Consider the following 19527-nt stretch of genomic DNA (forward strand, 5'->3'; position numbering starts at 1 on the left):
TGCATGAAAAAACAGTGTTTTTCCCCTTAACAATGATAAAAAAGACTATTATATAGTTTAGTTGTCAAACCTGTTATCATCATACTTGTTTGTTCAATTTAATAGTATTCAACATGATAATGTAATCATGTTTACAAAAATCTGCATTCAGTTCTCTTTCTAAGAAGCTTTGATGTCAAATGAAACTGTAAATCACTGTTGTGTTTCATAATTTAGCTTAATATACATCATTTCATTTGTCTAATAGAATGTGTGTGGTGTTTAAAAACGACAATAATCACTTTATTAAAACCGGAAACGGTAGGCTTCCTAGAATGACCCCTTTAATGCTGTCTATATGCTGTCTATATGCTGTCTATATACTAGGTCTCAAAACCTAGTAGCTTACTAGGTTTTGAGACACCGCCATGCTTCTGTGAGGAAATTAGAACAACGGTTTTTATGTTGATTCTGACCATTTACAAATGGAAATGTAATTTCTTTGATATTCACCTTATAAATCCTGTGCTACAGCGTCGTATTAGTTACCGTACAACAAAATATGTATGAAAATATGTTGTCCGATTTACCACAGGCTGTTTTCCCTAATACATAAATGTCCGAATTTCTTTGCATAACCTATATGATATATGTTCTATACTGTTTTAGGCGTAAGACCTGTAAGTCCCGATAGAAAGCTTTTATGCTTAAAAAGAGCCACAAATGATTTCACCTCAATGTCCTTGACAGCTGCTGAACTCTACACACTGCATTACAGCCATTTATGACACATACCGCGACCTACAGCCGGTATACGTGCTCAGTCACTGTTTCTTCATGGGGAATTCACGTGCATACTGTATGTATAGACTGAAAAAAACATTTGAGCAACGCCAGTATCCACACCATTATCATTGAATGACTAGAAATGTGAATAAAATAACATGAAATCCATATTTACTCCTAAATGCGGCCATTCAATTTAGTGTTTACCTTTTAAATCAAACATATATTAAATATAAACCTAGTGCGGCGGACAAGGATGTATTTATGACACGGCCAACGCCTTTTCAACATTTCTGATAAGATTCTGGTAAGATTCGGCGTAATTTCTGAATGAATGAATCATCATTCTTAACAAAAAGGAACATAGCATCAGCAGTAAGAGATCTGAAATACTTACAGCCGGGTGGCTTTTCAGTTGTTTCGCTACGGTACTCAGCATGTCAAATTTCTAAAATATATTTATAAAGAAGGATTACTAAAAGAGATTAGATGTTGTTCGTATGCTCTGCTGTGTGGTTCTGGAGCGGAGTGTGATGGGATGCCTGATACAAACGCGCTGCGGAAGGACGAGTGCAGCTGTTCGGTAAATCAGACAGAGGGCGACCGCGAGTTACACATTCCTCCATTGAGACACATCCAAATGTCGTGCTGAAAATATTCGTCCTTGTGAAAATCGAATATTGTCGTGGCCAAACTAAAATTAAACTATACATGTTGGTGAACTGCCAGTATTTTGAACATCACTGGCAAAAATCTCTGGGATATGTTTAGTTTATTTGAATCAAATGTCATCTTTTAAGGAAGTACCTAATATTGTTTTATAAAACATTAAATGCAATCAGGTCTGGAAATTAAGTCATAATTTGATAAGGTAGACTACCAGTCAAAAGTTTTTGAACAGTAAGATTTTTTATGTTTATGTTGTTTAAAGAAGTCTCTTTTGCTTAACCAACCTTCATTTTGATTCAAAGTACAGCAAAAACAGTAACATGTTTAGTATTTTTAGCCTACTACCTAAAATAGCCGTTTACTCTTTGAATATGTTTTAAAATGTATTTCTGTGATGATGATCAAAGCTACATTTTCAGTGTCAAATGATCCTTCAGAAATCATTCTAATATGCTGATTTGCTGTTAAAGAAACATTTTTTATTATTATTTTTATTATTATGATCAATATTTAAAACAGTTGAGTAAAAATTTTTTAGGGTTCTTTGATGAATAGAAAGATCCAAAGATCAGAATATTAGAATGATTCCTGAAAGAATTGTGTGACTGGAGTAATGATGCAAAAAAATCTGCTTTGAAATCACAAAAATAAATTGCATTTTAAAATATAAATTTAAGCAGTTGTCAATTTTCAAAATGGTACTGTTTTTGCTGTACTTTTGATCAAATAAATGCAGGCTTGGTACGCAGAAGAGACTTCTTTAAAAAAAAAAAAACATTAAAACCTTTAAAAAGTTTAAAAACTTTTGATTTGTAGTATACATAGAAGCAGCAGATAGGATATACAAATACAAAAGTTTTTTTCCCCATTTAGTGCAAATAATCCATATTATTCAGATGTGATTAGCACTTAATAATTTTCTTTTGACAGTCTTGCCTGTCAAAAACATAGTTTGTTATTCCTCAGAATATTATTCATTTGACAAAACAGGCATTAAGTCACTATTATTGCTCATTTCTCTTTTATCGGTGCCAAAACATACTGCACACATGCAAGAATTTGTGATCTATAGAAAGAAAAGAATAAAAAATGAGATTGATGCATCATCAACTTGCATGTAGTTTCTCAAGCACTTCCCAATAAAAAGGCAAAGAGTTCAACTTACTCATCTAAACAAAGCATTTCAACCAAAGCTTAAAAAAAAAAAACGTGTGCAATGAGCGTTTTGAGTAAAGAATACTTTGAAGTCAGATAATGTGTCAATTTACATTCTATAGCTTATCTTAGCAAAAATATATATGTGCAAACAGTACAGAGCTCCTAACTAATCGTACATTCAAGTACAGATTCAGTACAAAAAAAATAAAAATAACATTCATATGTTCAAGGTATACCATGTAAACATTAATAAGACAAAAACACTCTACTTTTGAAAAAAATATAAAGGTTGAATGTAAAAAGTACCATTAGAGCATGACTATGACATTTACCTCAAGTCAAATAAAATGAATATACTGGTTTATATCCACCCACATCCTTTCTTAAATAAACTTTTCCATAATCAGAACTAAATGAAACTAAAGTACAAATATTAAAATAATCCAATTGTCAATTTTTTCAGTGTAATACTGAAGTGGGTGGTTAAATGTTGATTTAAAATATAAGCATTGGCATAATAGTACCGTATATATATATATATATATGAATTCTGCCCTATTTAACATTCATTGTCTATAAGGACAGCCGTTTCCTTGTAAAATCAAGTCCGCTATTCAAACAGGATATTTTCTCCACTCTCACTGAGTGACAAAGAAGTCTGGTATTCTCTTATTACAATTACTTTTTACATTAGAAAATAAACTCTGTGTTTTCCACTGTTCAACAATGAAAACTGTCACTTTTAATAGTAAGGTCAGATGCTGAAGCAAAATCAACATTAAAAAGAAAAGTACTGAGTGTTTTTTAAAGACAGTCACTTTGTATCTCTCTCACCCACAGATACACATGCTGATTTCACCGGTTTTTCTTTACTCATTAACTCCTCACTGTCCAACCCAGCAGGACCCTGGAGAAACTGAGAGGCTGCAGATCAGGAAGTCCACTGGAGGTAGGAGGGGCTTTGGGAGATTGACAGGGCAGAAGGCTGAGCCTGTGTGTGTGGTAAAGTTCACTTTGTTGGGGTCAGGGCAGGAGGACATGTACACTTGGTCCAAACATGGAAGGCTGAATTAAAGGATGGGAAAAAAAAGATGATGAAAGATTGGGTTAACCACTCAGAACACTAACAGCAACCACATGCCAACTTACACATTCTCTTCACACACTCGGACTCTCTCACACCCTTCTGGTGGATCTCTCTGAAAGCAGTAGCTGTTATTGGGCCGTGGTGATGAGGACAGCATCAGGATACAAGAGCTAACCTCCTCAACTGAGGAAAGAGCAGTCTCACAGTCAGTCCAAATTCAACAAACATACATAATGAGCAGATTTATAAAATGGAAACCCAGGATGTTTCCTAGTTTTACAAGTTTCTGAGTTTCTTTCTTCTGTTGAACACATTAGAAGATATTCTGAAGAATGCTGGTAAGCAAACAGTTGCTGGTAGCCATTGACGTACATAGTATGGAAAAAAAAGACTTGGTTACCCACATTTTTCAAAATATCTAAGTAAGGCAAGTATCCACCTTATTTTTCAATGTGGAAGTAGGCCTATGAGCAAAACGTCTCGTCTATTAGTCGCTATAGCGAAACAACGAGAAGAATAACAATGTGCAGTAAACGGTAAAACTGCTTGCACTACAAACCAGTAAAGTAGGTTCATAATTAAGATAATACATTCAAATAATATGGTAAGACACATGGGCGACATTAGGGGGGGGCAAGGGGGGGCAGTTGCCCCCCCCTGTGGTTAGTCCTGGAATCCTCGACAGCCCCGCTGCAACTGCTTTAGCCAAGCTTAGGCTCGGTTGTACTTGGGGTTGGGAACTAGACGGTGCTATGTAACCCTCAAACGAAAGCAAAGCAATTGAAGATCTGGCAAACTATCCAACGTGTTTTTGCAGCATTGAGCAATGTAGCCAATCACAGACATATCTGTTGTTTCCAAACAATTAGAAACACTTGTCAGAATTCACTCACTGCTGAAAGCGCCTGATCAGTTTTTATTAAGTGCCGTTTTGTGCGCTCGTGAATCATCTTATGAGTGTAGACGCGATGTAAATAAAATATTAATTGTGTAGTTTAGAGAGCTTTATTAATTATAACGGAATTTTGTGAGATCTCTATGAACTTTTAGTGATAATAAGGGGAGCGTGCTTTGCACTTTCCAGGCTATAATCCATTTAGAATTTGTATGAAACTTTCGTTTTTCGGCACATGCAAGCTGATATGTTTTGGGAGTGACATTTGCATATTTACGCTGGGTTTATTCTCGAAATAACGGTGAAGCAATAGACGGGATAAAAATATATTTTCCCCTTCTCCCAAAACAACTTACTGTTTCAGCTATAAAATAGTTCAGTTTTGTATGTAATGGCAAAATGTTTATATTTAGTTTCGTTTTTTATTTAGCTAATTTAGAAAAACGCTTGAAGCATTTTTTATTCGTTAAATATACATATATTTACCGAACAGCGCCCAGCGGAAGACTGATCATAGTCTGTTTGATCAGTTTGCCTTCTCAAATCATCACGACTTGCCTAAAATGTTATTTTTGCTCACAAAGTACGAGTAATACATCGAAAAAAACGTTACAGCATTTTTATAAAATAAAGAAAACAAAAATTATGTGCTTTCTGCCATCTGGTTCTTGAACAGGAGTGCTTAACAAAATGAAGCGAAATGCATGCCTCACAGACATAATAAGTACATTTATAGAAAGCTTTAAATTATTACTTAACGAAATAAAACAAATCAAAAGCACAAACTCTTTCATGTAATCCGTAAAGATGAATTTCTCTCTAAAGGCGCGTCCAAAAAGGAGATTGCGAGTCAGGATCTTTGCGACACTGACTCAGAATACACAAATTAATTGATAAATAATTCATTTATGTCCTTACTCTTTCCTCGACACATTCATTGTTATTTATTTTTGCCGGTGCTTGGGGCGAGCTTTAGCCTATTGTGTGCGCTTGAACGCGGATTCAGCTGCGCTAAAGCACACTAAACGGTGTCTGAGTCGGTCTCAAAAGTGAAAGCGAAAGTGAAGTTTCGTGTTGTTTCCACCAGCGCGGCATTTTTTTTCTTCACCATAATGGATGTCTAAATTATGAAAATAAGGAGAAGCCTAAAACAGGCCCGATGCCGGCCCGGGTCTGAACTATGACGTGAAAATTGGCCCGAAGCCGTAGCCCTGGGGTGTAAAAAAAAGTCAGGGCCCATCGGCCCGGGCTGAAGTGCAGCGCTTTAATTGACTGCTTTGATGTGCTGCAATACCGTAGGGCACTGTTTTAATGCTTACATCTGATTTTTTTTTTCTTGCCCCCCCTGACTCGAGAGTCAAATGTCGCCCATGGTAAGACACATCAATTTGCAATATCAAGCAGCAAAACAAGCTGTTTTGTAGAGCAGAAGCCTCATAAAATTTACAAATGGCTGCTCCCGCTCTTATGGGAAAAGTAAGGTGGATATGATTAAGATGAGTTTTTGGGTGAACTATCCTTTGCTAAAAATAAAAAAAAAGCTAAACCCAGCTTAGGCTGGTTGGCTGGTTTTAGCTAGTCATAGCTGGTTAGCAGGCTGTTTTTAGAGGGTTTTTGGCCACTCTTAGCTAGTCAGACTGGGAGATCACCAGCAAAAACCAGCTACTTCCAGCTTAAACCAGCTAAGGCCAGCCAAACAGCCTAGGCTGGTTTTAGCTTTTTTTTTTTTTTTTTCAGCAGGGTCCCCTGTGAGATTAGTGTGTTGTGGGAGTGGAACTTTTAGGAACATTTTAAAATTGTCCCAAACTCTGTTCAGGCCCTGTTATTTAATACATACAAACAGTAAAACAATATTACATTAATTTTTTTCAGTGTAGAATAGCCCTCTGTTGAAGGGTTCACTACACGATTACTCTGGTAACCAGCAGGCAGGGGCGTAGCAACCAGGGGGGACGGGGGGGACATGTCCCCCGCACTTTTTTTGACCTAGCACCAATATTTCCGCCATTGTTCTCTGATTTGTTACTTAGATTTGAGTGAACTAACATTTAGCCAATCACAGTGCAAATCTCTTGGGTGTCCTCAAATGGCCACTTTGGTGCTGTAAAATGCCCATTGTTCTTCTATTTAGAATTTATTATACTGTATGAACATCACCATACTGTCCCCCCCACTTTTAAATTGGCTGCTACACCCCTGCCAGCAGGGTATGATAATCAGGATGCTTTTACAGGATATTTGCAAGGTCTTTTGAATGTGTTGAAAAATGGGAACAGGATATTTCCAAGGACAGGACACCAAAAACCAAACTGTGTCCAGATTCTGGACTCCAGAAAACTTGGCCATCTTTGTCAACCTAATTTAGTGCCTTGCAAAAGTATTCACACCCCTTAGGTTGCAGCCTTATGTTAAAATACTTTAAATGACTTTTTCCCCCACATCAATCTACACTCCATACGCCATAATCACAAAGCAGGTTTGCAATAAGTTTATTAGAAATTAATGATTTCATTGCATAAGTATTCATACCCTTTTCTGAGACACAAAATTGAGCTCAAAAGCATTCATCATGCTTATAGATGTTACTACACATCGAGTAGAGTTACCCTGTGGCAAATTCATTTGAATGAGTATGCTTTAGAAAGGCACACACACGTTTGAAGGAAACCAGGCACTGCTCATCACCTGCACAACAGCATCCAAAAAGTAAAATATGGAGGTAGCAGCCTCACACTGTGGGGCTGTTTTTCAGCAGGGGGGGACTGAAGGACTCAGAGTAGAAGGAAAGATCAACACAGCAAAATATAGAGATATCCTTAATGAAAAACTAGTCCAGAGCTTTCAGAACCTCATTCTGGGCAGAAGGTTCACCTTCCAAAAGGACAATAACCCTAAGCACACAGCAAGAGTGGCTTATAGACAACTCCGTGAATGTCCTGAGAAACCTGAAAATGTCTGCCAGCCCTATACAAGCTGACAGAGCTTGAGAGGTGAAGAGGTGAGGAGAAGAATAGCAGATAATTGCCAAAAACTTGTCGCATCATACCCCAAAAGACTTGAGGCTGTAAAGGTGCTTCAATTAAGAACCAAGTTAAGGGTATGAATACTTATGCAATGTACTTAATTCACTGTTTTATTTTTAATAAATTTGCATAGTTGTCACAAATCCATGTTGTGCTTTGTCATTATGGTGTATGGAGTGTAGTTTGATCTCGAAAAAAGTAGTTTAAAGCAGTTTAACATAAGGCTGCAACATAAAATGTGAAAAATATGAAAGGGTATGAATAGTTTTGCAAGGCACAGTACATAGTTTTTGATAAGAATAATACCATGATGGTGATGTATCAGCAAGAATTTGAAAAAGAGACCTACCAGTGTCGAGATCTAGAGGGCGCTGTGGAGAGCAAGATGTGGATGAGGAAGAAGAAGAGTGAGAAGTTACACAGGAAGACCCAATCTGAAATCCACTCTTGGAGCTGAGGTGTGGAACAGGAGCTCTGTGGCCATCAGGAACCTCATACAGCTAAATTTAAAAACAAAACAAAAAATATGCTTACATAAAGCGAATTTGAATATGCAACTTTGCACGATATTATCCTTCACAATCAGTTAAAATGCTGAGAAGTGTTAAGAGACATACTCCACAGTGCTGAACCGATGAATGATGTGTGAAGACTTTCTCCAGCTCCTGATCTAGTCTCTCTTCACTTTGACGCAAGCGTGACGGCAGTCGAGTCAGCGACGTAGGTGGGATGAACAGAGCAGGGGACTGAGAAGAGAAAAAAAAACACAAACATATTGGTATTAGTATTATTACAATGGCTTTTAGTCTCATCTAATGATATTTATCTAATGCTTTTTTTTGTACTTGTTGTCCAACACTTTTTTCCCCCAACTTTTTTATTAACAGAAACTGGGAAAAAATACTGGAAATTTGCTGATGATTTTAGGATTTCTACATTTTCGTACTATAAATTTAAGAAAATAGCAAACTAGCACTTTAAAAGCATGCAATACATTTTAAATTATGAAAATTAGTACATCACACATATTACACTATTTCATGCTAACACTTTAAGACAAGTTAGCATGAGAAACATAATTTTTTAATATTTTCAATTCATGCTGCATGGTCTGATTTAAATGTGTCCCAAGTCAGGTTTTAATTTACATATTTGAAGAAAAAAAAATAAAAAAACACAATTACACAGGAAGGAAGAGGTTGATTAACATACTGTATAAAACAGCCCACCACAGTTTGATTTTTGTGCATGACATTTAGGGGCACACAAAACCGATTCTGACACAATGAACCAGTGTGAAGCACAATGGCATTACAGCCTCAAAAAAAAAAAAAAACTTATGAATAGATATACATTATCTAGTAGTATTTATAGTATGAATCTTGAAAATTCTCCAAGGTGTACCTGAGTGGATTCAGTCTATGCTGTTGAATTATAAATGCCCTGGATATGAATAAAGGATGTTACAAACACTGGTAAATATAGCCACAAAAGGATATTTAAAGCATATTTCATTGACAAGGAGTACTGCAGTATGCTGCATTCCTGTACATGGGACTAATACAACTTTGAAGCTTGATGATGAAGCTCAACTTTGATACCAAATTTACAGAACATATATGATAAAGTTCTTTGTGTGTGATGTTGCAGATGTTGGTCTATGGTTTGGTGCAACATTATGTTGTAATGGATAAAAACTAACAAAACTACCAACAACAACAGTGATAGCAAAATACCACTATATCTATCTAAATCTAAACTGAAATTAAAAACATATTATATCATGAAGCTGTAATAAAGTGGTAAAACTATAATAACTGTAGGAAGTGTGATTTTTGTTTGCAGCTGGCCAGCATGTGTTTAAAGCAGAAGAGTTTGATACAAGCACTCTTCCTGTTACTTTTTGCAATCCTCCACACTTCCTCTAACATTTGTGTACATGTGTCAGAATATGGCACTTTAGTGCACTTGAAGGCTTGAAGGCTTCACCCGCAGACCACTGAACTCATTTGTATTTTATGAGTGTCTAGAAGCTTTTAGTACAGCCAAGAATGGGCCTCCCTTAACTATTAAAGACACACTATTGTATTCTAATTTGGCGATAATATGTTGCAAAATACTGACACATGATATGCAATGACAGGAAAAGGTTAGATAAAAAAAAAATTTTTAATGTCAAAATAATCCACCCCCAGGTCCCTATGATATGATCTGTTGATATGGCCGGGGGCCCTCCTTAAATGCAAGTTTGCCAAAGGTTAATGAAACTGTGTCTAAACATTATGAATAACACCAAATGTGCTCTAATGTAGCAAGACAGTGATAATAAAGATCAAATTAATATACACTTAATGGATGATGCACAGTACAGTATATACAAGCAAGCAGATGAATCTAGAATAGCAACACAACATGCTAAATTGCATGTTAAGCACTTTGGTTAAAAGGGTTTTCTGTGGGAAAATGCTTAAAATTAAACTGCACATCAAGTTTTTATTCTGGGTTCATCTTGTCTGTATATAATACGTTTTATTAATATGGAATTTGGCCTTTTTGAAAGAAAAAAAAGTGGAAATAAATTACTTAATAGGTCTCCTTTTTTTTTTGAATGTCAGCTGGGCTCATATTGTTTCCGTGCTCAAAGCCTTTACTCCCTTTCCTGACAAGAACACCTCTACTGATCAGCAGGTTTAATTTGGTTAAGGCTGGGTGTCACAGAGCTTTAAAGGATAACTATTGCCAAAATGCAACCTGGGCTGTTTTTTTTACTGTAAACACTTATATCTAAAAGCATAATTACAACAAACGAGCCATTTTTGAGATTGACCGTGAGTTCGTTTTGTGGTCAATGGCCGGTGAATGGGAGTACTAGGGGCATAAATTTGAGCGCATCAAAATCGATATTTTTACAACACAAGAAGGCTCAACACACCATGAAACTTTGCACGAAGTATCGCCTGCATCTCTACATATGAACTCGAGCATTGAGAACATTGTTTGTGTACACAGAGTTTACTAAAAAGAAAGGTTTTGAACAACTCACTTACACTGTTTGGGTTTCCGCTCGCAGCCGTCTTGACAGTCAAGAAGTGATGATCTCCGAATGCGAATGAATGGACTCCATAGGACGAAATATTAGGCTTATATGAGGCTCTCTTTACAACTAGAAGGTTAATATTGTTTTTCACTTGCGACAAAACAACGAATTAGCCGTGCATTTATATGGAAATATGCTTTAGGAGCTATCCATCCTCGCATTCGGAGATCGACACCTCTTGACTGGCAAGACGGCCGCGAGCGGAAACTCAAACAGTGAAAGCGAGTTGTTCAAAAACTTTCTTTTTAGTAAACTGTGTACACAAACAATGTTCTCAATGCTCGAGTTCATGTGTAGAGATGCAGGCGATACTTCGAGCAAAGATTCATGGTGTGTCGGAGCCTTCTTAGAGTTGTAAAAATATCGATTTTGATGCGCTCAAAGTTATACGCCTAGTACTCCCATTCACCGGCCATTGACCACAAAACGAAATCACGGTCAATTTCAAAAACGGCTCGTTTGTCGTAATTATGCTTTTAGATATAAGTTTGTCTCGTTTACAGTAAAAAACAAACAAAAAAAAAACAGCCCAGGTTGCATTTTGGCAATAGTTATCCTTTAAGAAGAGGGACAAGTAATGCCCTTTAAGGCACTATCCACTTCTGATTTAAATAAATATACACTTACATATTGTTATTATTGCATATGCTGTTTTTAAAATACACTGAGGTGCAAATAGTATCTACCACTATTTACACTTACGTAGTGCAAAGAAAATGCTTCTATTTTTATTTAGTGTGAACAGCACTAAATGCATGGTGCCGTTCATGGGTTTACACACTAGTTTTTTTAATGCTTTTTTTTTTTTTAAAGTCTCTTCTGCTCACCATGCCTGCATTTATTTGATTCAAAGTACAGAAAAAAAGTACAATTTTGAAATACTTTTATTATTTAAAATAACCGTTTAATATTTAAATACATTTTAAAATGTAATTTCTTTCTGTGATTTCACAAAACTGAATTTTTAGCATCATTACACCAGTCACATGATCCTTCAGAAATCATTCCAATATTCAGATTTGCTGATCAAAAAAAAACATTATTATTATGTTATTTTTCAGGTTACTTAGATGACTAGAGTTCAAAAGAACAGCATTTATCAATAAATATAAATCTTTTGTAACATTATAAATGTCTTTATCATCCCATTTGATCAATTTAAAGCATTCTTGCTAAATAAAAGTATTAATTTTAATAATTTCTCTCCCAAAAATTGAATTGTATAGTGTATAACGTTACAAAAGCTTTTAATTTTAGATAAATCTTTGGATCTTTCTATTCATCAAAGAATCCTGAAAAAAAAATGTATTCAACTGTTTTAAGTATTAATAATAAAAAAAAAAATCTTAATTTCTGAAAGATCATGTGAAACCGAAGACTGGAGTAATGATACTGAAAACTTAGCTTTAAACACAAAAATAAATTACATTTTAAAATATATTCACATAGAAAGCAGTTATATTAAACAGTAAAAATATTTCTTAACTAGGGATGCACCGAAATGAAAATTCTTGGCCAAACATGAACAAAATTAAACACTGGGCTGAAGGCCGATCACTGAACATGGTTTATCATGTCCCCCGGTGGCATTACAACATGGAGGAATGTGATGGAATGTTGGGTTTCTATTGAGATGCTAAAAATTGCAGAATTTCTACTTGACAGGATATCTATACTGAAGTTTCGCCACACGTTAGCTCTTTACTGTCATACTCCATTTAACATAGTAAGATTTTGTAAATATAAGAGTAATCATAAGAGCTTGATGAATATAAGGGGTGTTTGCAAATGCCACAAAGTGATGCCAAAATTTTATTACAAATTCCAAACAAATCTGTTTGATCTTATGTTTAGGCTAAAAAGGGAAATTGGGATTGGGAATGAGGAACCAAGAAGCATAGAACAGTCTGAAAGAGAGAATGATAGTATGTGTGTGCATTATGTATATTAGTACCTGATGTTGGCTGTGCAGTTTCTCTTGATTGCCAACCAGAACGCCTGACCTTTTCTTCTGTTGCAGTTGTTGTTTCAGCTTGAAAAACTTAAAAAAAACAATAATAATAAAAAAACAGTGTAAGGATAGAAAAGAGAAGTGAAACAGCAGACACATATTGAGATGCATATAGTGTGATGTAAATCTAGTATTAAATCTAACACAACTTACATTTCATGAAACCACACATGAACTTCCTTTAGGTTTCAAGCTATTTTCAGGAGTGAAGTGGACCTGAGACTTACCGTATCTGCACAGACGTCACTTCCATCCTTGAGACGTTCTGAATTTCCCCATGATGCCGAACGTTTGTGAAATCCAACAGCCGCTGTTTCAGCTCCAGCTAACCATGTGTGTGGTGTCTTTTACAAAAAAAATAAATCAACCATTATAAATCACATAAAAGTACTATTTAAAATTGCTGTATACATGTTTGCTGTATGATTCTTAGAAGTTCATTAAAGCATGTTTATTGATTCAGTCACGATTTATTCAAAACATTTTGTGCCAGGACTGAATAGAATTCAACTGAAAGGTTTACAGAATTTTGAAATTACTGTTTAACTAGTACAATTAAACAGTATGTCATTAACCAGCATCATGTGCAAATAACACCACAGAGAGAACAAAACATCAGACAATTTAACAAGTAAGTGGGAAAACAGTCTTAAGTCGATGATATAAAAGGAAGAGTGAAATTTAGGCTTTTATAATGAGGAACAGAAAACAGATGATATTTAAAAAAATGAGAAAAGCTGACGCACACACTTCCCTTTACAGCAGAGCTGAGGGTTAAAGTTCATAGTGATTGCAGTAAATCGTAGGCTGTGATGTAACCTAGTTTGAGCAAACCATGCTACAATGATGTGTCAGAGGATACCACAGACTTTTGGTATATGGGCCATTCTACAGAATTGGGCCAAAGTCAAATTGTATAATATCCAAGGTAGTAAGTGTGCAGTTAATTCTCATACTGTGTTTTTAGAAAGTTTTGGAATATTTGTCCTCTTCCAAAATTTGTCACTAGTGAAATACAGCAATAATAATTTAATTAAAAGGGTTATATTAACCTATTAAGATTTTGCTTGCATCTAGATTGTAAGTATCTATTTTTGCTATTTTATTAAACTTTTTTTCATAGGTGAATCCATAACAGCTAAATTTTCAACAAGTGTGATTTATGAGATTTGTTGTATTTTGAATCCAATTTTCCTTGTAAAAGGCAAAAAGTTGATCATACTGATTTCAAAGTTAAGGATTCATTAGTTTGAATATACACTGAAGCAAAAACTATCATAACATCTTAGTTGATAATTCAATATACTTTTGTTTCAGTAGTGATAGCACATATTCAGTAGTGATAGTAATGCTTTGGTAGCGACCACATCACATACAGAATTTTAAATCACATACTAAAACACAATTTTTTTTGCATAACTGTACTAAAATTTTGTTTATTTCCCCCAAATATGAGAATTATGTGTTCCCTCTACAGGGTTGACGGTTTCGGTAGTGACAATTCTGTGGGTGGTAACGCAATACAAGTAACGCAAGTTACATAATAATATTACTTTTTCCAATTAACTAGTAAAGTAACGCATCACTTTTTAATTGACAAGAAAATATCTGAGTTATTTTTCAAATAGATAACAGAAGACGCTTAATAAAAATCTAAGATTTGAATACTTAAATGCTTTTTAAATGTGTTTTTTGGTTGTGGGACAGCAGTTTGCACCAGTTCTGTAGAACTGCCCATATACCATGGTATCGCGTGACCCCGTTAAAACTGATATTAACATCTTGTCCTGGGTGAGTCAGCTGAACTCATTTAATGCCTGAACTGGTAATATAGACTAGAATTTATTACAGATCTCAGATTGTAATTTGATTCAGGCCTACAGAAGATTGAATCCCTTCACCTGTGTGGATTTGTCTTCCTTGTCATATCTGTCACCCTCTTTGGGCCACTGGCCTTGCAAATACGGCCACACAATCGCATCCAAAGATACTGTGCGCCTAATCTGAGTCTGCAAACGCCACTCTGCTTTGGTCCTATCACCTGAGGAAAACAAGAAAGCTTGAAAACATTTGAAATCAAAGTGATCGGAGCAAACTGCATTGACATAAAACAAGTGCTTATTTCTTTACATACACTTTAATGGGAAAAAAGCTACTAAGAAATATATTTTTTGATAAATGCATGTAATGGAAAAAAAGAAAAAAGAAGAAAAGTAAATTATATACAGTCAAGCCCGAAATTATTCACACCCCTGGCAAATTCTGACTTAAAGTTACTTTTATTCAACCAGCCATTTTTTTAGACTGGAAATGACAAGGCTTTTTCCAAAAGATGATAAGACAATGTACAAGAGGCATCATTGTGGAAAAAACATTTGAACAAAAAGTGTCATGTCCAAAATTATTCATACCCTTTGCAAACTGTCACAGTCTATGGGAAAATCTAAAGTTCTATTCCATTCCAAATAGTCCAATCTGTTCTAAAGCATCCTAATTACCCTGATTCATTAGGAACATCTGTTTTAATCAACTCAACAGATGAAAAACAGAAGCTCTCTGCTTCTGGCTAAGACAAAGGAGCTCACTGAGGACCTGTGGCTGCGCATTGTGGCTGCTCACAAGTCAGGAAAGGGCTATAAGACCATATCTAAATGTTTTGAAGTTCCAGTGGCTACAGTACAAAGTATTATTTTAAAAATTCAAGATGTTCCGCACTGTGAAAAATCTTAGAGGACGTGGTGGGAAGCCAAAAGTGACACCTGTGTTGGCCAGGAGGATAGTGAGAGAGGTAAAAAAAAGAATCCAAGGATCGCCATCCTGTTGAATGTGAGCTTTGCTGGTGGCAACATCTCAAGGCAGACAGTTTAGACACTGCACACTGCTGGGTTCCACAGACACAGACCAAGGAGGACACCACTTCTCCAGATAAGGCACACAAAAGGCACAAATGTTCATCTGGACAAAGAAGACGACTTCTGGTCTTCTGTTTTATGGTCAGATGAAACAAAAATTGAATTGTTTGGCCACAATGATGTAGCCTTCATTTGGCGTAAAAAAGGAGAAGCCTTCAACCCTAAGAGCACCATTACCACTGTCAAACATGGTGGTGGAAACCTAATGTTTTGGGGGTTATTTTTCAGCCGGTGGACCAGGGAACCTAATCACAGTAAAGGGCACCATGAAAAAAGAAGCAATACATCAAAATTCTCAACAACAACATCAGGCAGTCTGCAGAGAACATTGGCCTTGGGCTCCAGTGGACATTTCAGTACGACAATGACCCAAAACACACAGCAAAAGTGGTGAAAAAATGGTTAGCAGACAAAAACATTAACGTTTTGCAGTGGCCCAGCCAGAGTCCTGACTTAAATCCAATTGAGAATCTGTGGAGGGAGCTAAAGATCAGGGTGATGGCAAGGAGACCCTCCAACCTGTAATAGTTGGAGCTCATCGCTAAATCTGGTCAGCAATTAAGGAAGCATTTAATTACTGTAATTCTATTGATTATTGAGAAGAGTATGAATAATTTTGGACATGCCACTTTTTGTTCTAATGTAAATAAAAGATGAGTAATATATATTTTTTTTTTTTTCCACAATGATGCCTCTTGTACATTTATTATCTTTTGGAAGAAGCCTGTGTCATTTTCAGTCAAAAAAACAAAACAAAAACTTGCTGGTTGAATAAAAGTAACTTTAAGTCCGAATTTGCCAGGAGTATGAATAATTTCGAGCTTGACTATATATGGCTGAATGCTGCAGCTGATATGAACAAAACCAGATGACCATGTTCTCTAGCATGACTTGAGATGTTTCAAAGACCATCTTGTGCTTCAATGAATGTAAAAAAAAAAGACCTTTAGTACAAAGGAGTTCACTTGATCAGTGTAACAAACTGTATTATTTGATTAGTGAAATATCTGAAATATTTCTGCTTCATTCTTCTCCAGGTGTCATATAAGTTCTGGGTTCCATAAATTATTTTGTATTAAAAACGTATTTTCAGCTTTAAAATACCAGATGTTTAATGTAGTCTCCACTGTATATCAGACATAGAGTTGATAAGTATAACTTAAACATTTAAAGTAAATATACTGCCAGTGTTTATAAGTAATATAATAATGATGATGATGGTGATAATGAAGATATGTTGCTTGTTAGGCACCAGTAAATTTCAGAAGAAATGTAGGGTGGATAGATTAAATTAACTTAAAGTAAATGCACAAATTGTAAGTTTAATGACATAATGTATGTGTTTAGAACGTTTAAAGCACACAAAGAAACAAATTAACGAACTAATGCAGTTGCAAACTCAATGATTCGCATAGCATTTCCTGTTGATCTTCAAGTAAGACATTCAGCGGCTCAGATCGTGTCTGATAGGTAATGTTGTGTATAATATACTTCACCTGGAGTGATATTTGTGACGGCAGCTGGTTTGTGCAGTGTGAAGGGAACTGTTGCTTTGAGAGGCTGGAGACCGCTCCTGGACATCTTCATCTCTCCACAAACACTCACTTTTGCGTCAAGAGCAGTTTTTGTCCTTCTTCAAATGTCCCTTTCCAGCTATCTATCCATTCTAAATGTTTCTCATCTAGTCTCTTAACTAGACCGATAACTATAAGATACACTTATTTAATCGTATTGACGTGTACGACTGTAAAGTTAAGAGAGTTTTTGCTGCTCAACATCGAGTAACACTGCTCTCTGCCTCTGACTGAAAACGCTCTGGATCTTTCATTCATTTTAGGAAGTGGGCGGTTACATTTAGAATTCGCGTTTTGATTGGCTAAAAGAAATGGCCGCGTTGCGCTAATTGGATAATAAGACATCAATCCAGAAATAACGTAAGCATTTTTGGCTCAGTCACAACAATTAATCGAAGTCAAACTGTTCATTTGCAGTGTACACTCACACGTTGGGTTTACATGTTTTATGGGGACATTCCATAATGTGTAATGGTTTTTATACTGTACAAACTGTATTTTCCATCCCCTTGCCCTAAACCTACACCTAAAACTACACTCACAAAACACTTTCTGCATTTTTACATTTTCAAAAACGTCGTTCAGTATTATTTATAAGCTTGTTTTCTCATGGGCACCAACATTTCTCCACAAGGACAACGTTTTTGGGTATTGCCATCTTCGTGGGAACATATTAAATCTCCATAAGGTAGGGTAGCCATACCTGATCCACAGACACACACAAATAAATTCTAGTATCCAAATACTTCTAAGTATCTAAATGCGTGGCCAACAATGAAACCAGAAACCAAAAACCGGCTTTTAGTTACTTTCTTTTAGTTTTAATAAAGAAAAGTTGAAATGATGTTGGAACTTTAATGTGTAAAAGTGCACATTAGGTTGATGACAACTAATTCATATTTAATTGTAAATAAAGCAATATATTTAACATATTTCATCTCTATGTATAGATGTGGTACATTACATATTTAAAATGTACTGTATGAAGAGATGTAGTACTCTACATATTTCATATCTATGAATAGATGTGGTATTTCATCCAAGGGTGTAACAGTCCCGTCCCTGTGGGTGTCTTCAGCATGTATTGTTGGAGATAACTTTCCATCAGTGGTGGTTTGCGTAGGGTGGAGTTTGTGTGAGATAACACCTTGTGAATATGCAAATTAATTGTTATCTTCTGTTATTTTAGCAGAAGAGCTCTTTTGTGGTCAGTGTACAGATAGTTTTATTTGTTAATTGTTTGTTTTCTTTCTTTAAAATGAATAACATGTTGCTATCTATGGTTTGCATATGGTTTACATGTTTTGGGGTTGCAGAGAGTATTAGGAATAGAACTATTGAAAGACTTTTTAGATCCTAAAAAGAATGTCTTTATAACTTTGATATAGAGAACTATAAAGTCATCCAAAAATGCTTTTTTACTGTAATTAATTTAAGTTTCTCTTGAGGAAAATGTTCTTTTCATCCAACAGGAAGGTCTTTTCTTTGTCTTTTGTAAACCTATCTTTTAGAATTTAGTCATTTTGAAGATCAAAAGTCATTCTTTAGCTTCACTCTGCTGCATGCTGTGAATTCAATCAAAGGTCACATCTTTCTAGCGAGGATATTTTGAACTACCGGTCTCCATTTTGCATTTAGACACTTCTGTTACATTCTTTTTACTGCAGCAGTCCAAAGTGAACAAATGATGCTAACCTTTGACCCATAATTGACACTTGTTCTTTGTGTGACCCCTGGGTCATGGTGACCCTAAATTCTGGTCCATTTGAAATGAGTTCCACTGTGACATCTGGTGGAGGTACAAGCTTGAAATAGATTAGAATGATGTGTTTAGTCCATATGAGACTACAGGACGTTATGTAGTTATATGAGATTTTATATCAGGCTTTTGACTTGGTCCTACCTACAGTAGCAACCACCAAGAAACCACATAGCGACTCCCTGGCAAACAACCTGAACATTCCAGTTAATTCCATAAACATTTACTTTAGAGAAGGCGAGAAGCCATCCACTGTCGGTTCAATAAATGCGTGCATCAGATGCTTAGATGAAGAACACTAGACATGGTTAACATTAAGGGGGCATTTACGCAACACCATTTTCAAATATTTAATTTACACAGCAACATCATTAGAGGACCTGAAAATGCAAACTTTGTGCAAGTTTTTGACAAATAATACTATTATTTTTTGTGTAAACTACAATTTACGCAAATTTGTGAAAATGGTGACAAAGTGAATGCATGCATGTATGTATGTTTGTATGTATGTATGAAAATACTGTGGTCATCAAAATTAGAGAACAATCTAAAAATCCAGATTTTTTTCTGAAATATT

At 35.6% G+C, this 19527-nt stretch overlaps 1 protein-coding gene across 1 annotated transcript; it reads right to left on the reverse strand.

The window, feature by feature from the left end:
• Positions 1 to 2451: 2451 nt before the first annotated feature.
• fam117ab (family with sequence similarity 117 member Ab) lies at positions 2452 to 17368 on the reverse strand. The gene is made up of 8 exons (XM_073828966.1): positions 17114 to 17368; positions 14607 to 14746; positions 12933 to 13049; positions 12649 to 12735; positions 8215 to 8343; positions 7947 to 8097; positions 3742 to 3862; positions 2452 to 3657 (listed from the first exon to the last, which is right to left on the reverse strand). The coding sequence occupies exons 1-8, from the start codon at positions 17202 to 17204 to the stop codon at positions 3477 to 3479; spliced, it is 1017 nt and encodes a 338-aa protein (XP_073685067.1). The 5' UTR covers positions 17205 to 17368; the 3' UTR covers positions 2452 to 3476.
• Positions 17369 to 19527: the final 2159 nt, after the last annotated feature.

The sequence above is a fragment of the Garra rufa genome, chromosome 22 (genome assembly GCF_049309525.1).
Source record: "Garra rufa chromosome 22, GarRuf1.0, whole genome shotgun sequence".
Taxonomy (NCBI): Eukaryota; Metazoa; Chordata; class Actinopteri; order Cypriniformes; family Cyprinidae; genus Garra; species Garra rufa.

Coding starts and splice junctions, on each gene's coding strand:
- fam117ab (XM_073828966.1), bottom strand. CDS start 17,204: ATGAAGATGTCCAGGAGCGGTCTCCAGCCTCTCAAAGCAACAGTTCCC. Junction 13,050..14,606: donor AGGAAGACAAATCCACACAG/GTGAAGGGATTC, acceptor TTTTTGTAAAAG/ACACCACACACATGGTTAGC. Junction 12,736..12,932: donor GTGACGTCTGTGCAGATACG/GTAAGTCTCAGG, acceptor GTTTTTTTTAAG/TTTTTCAAGCTGAAACAACA.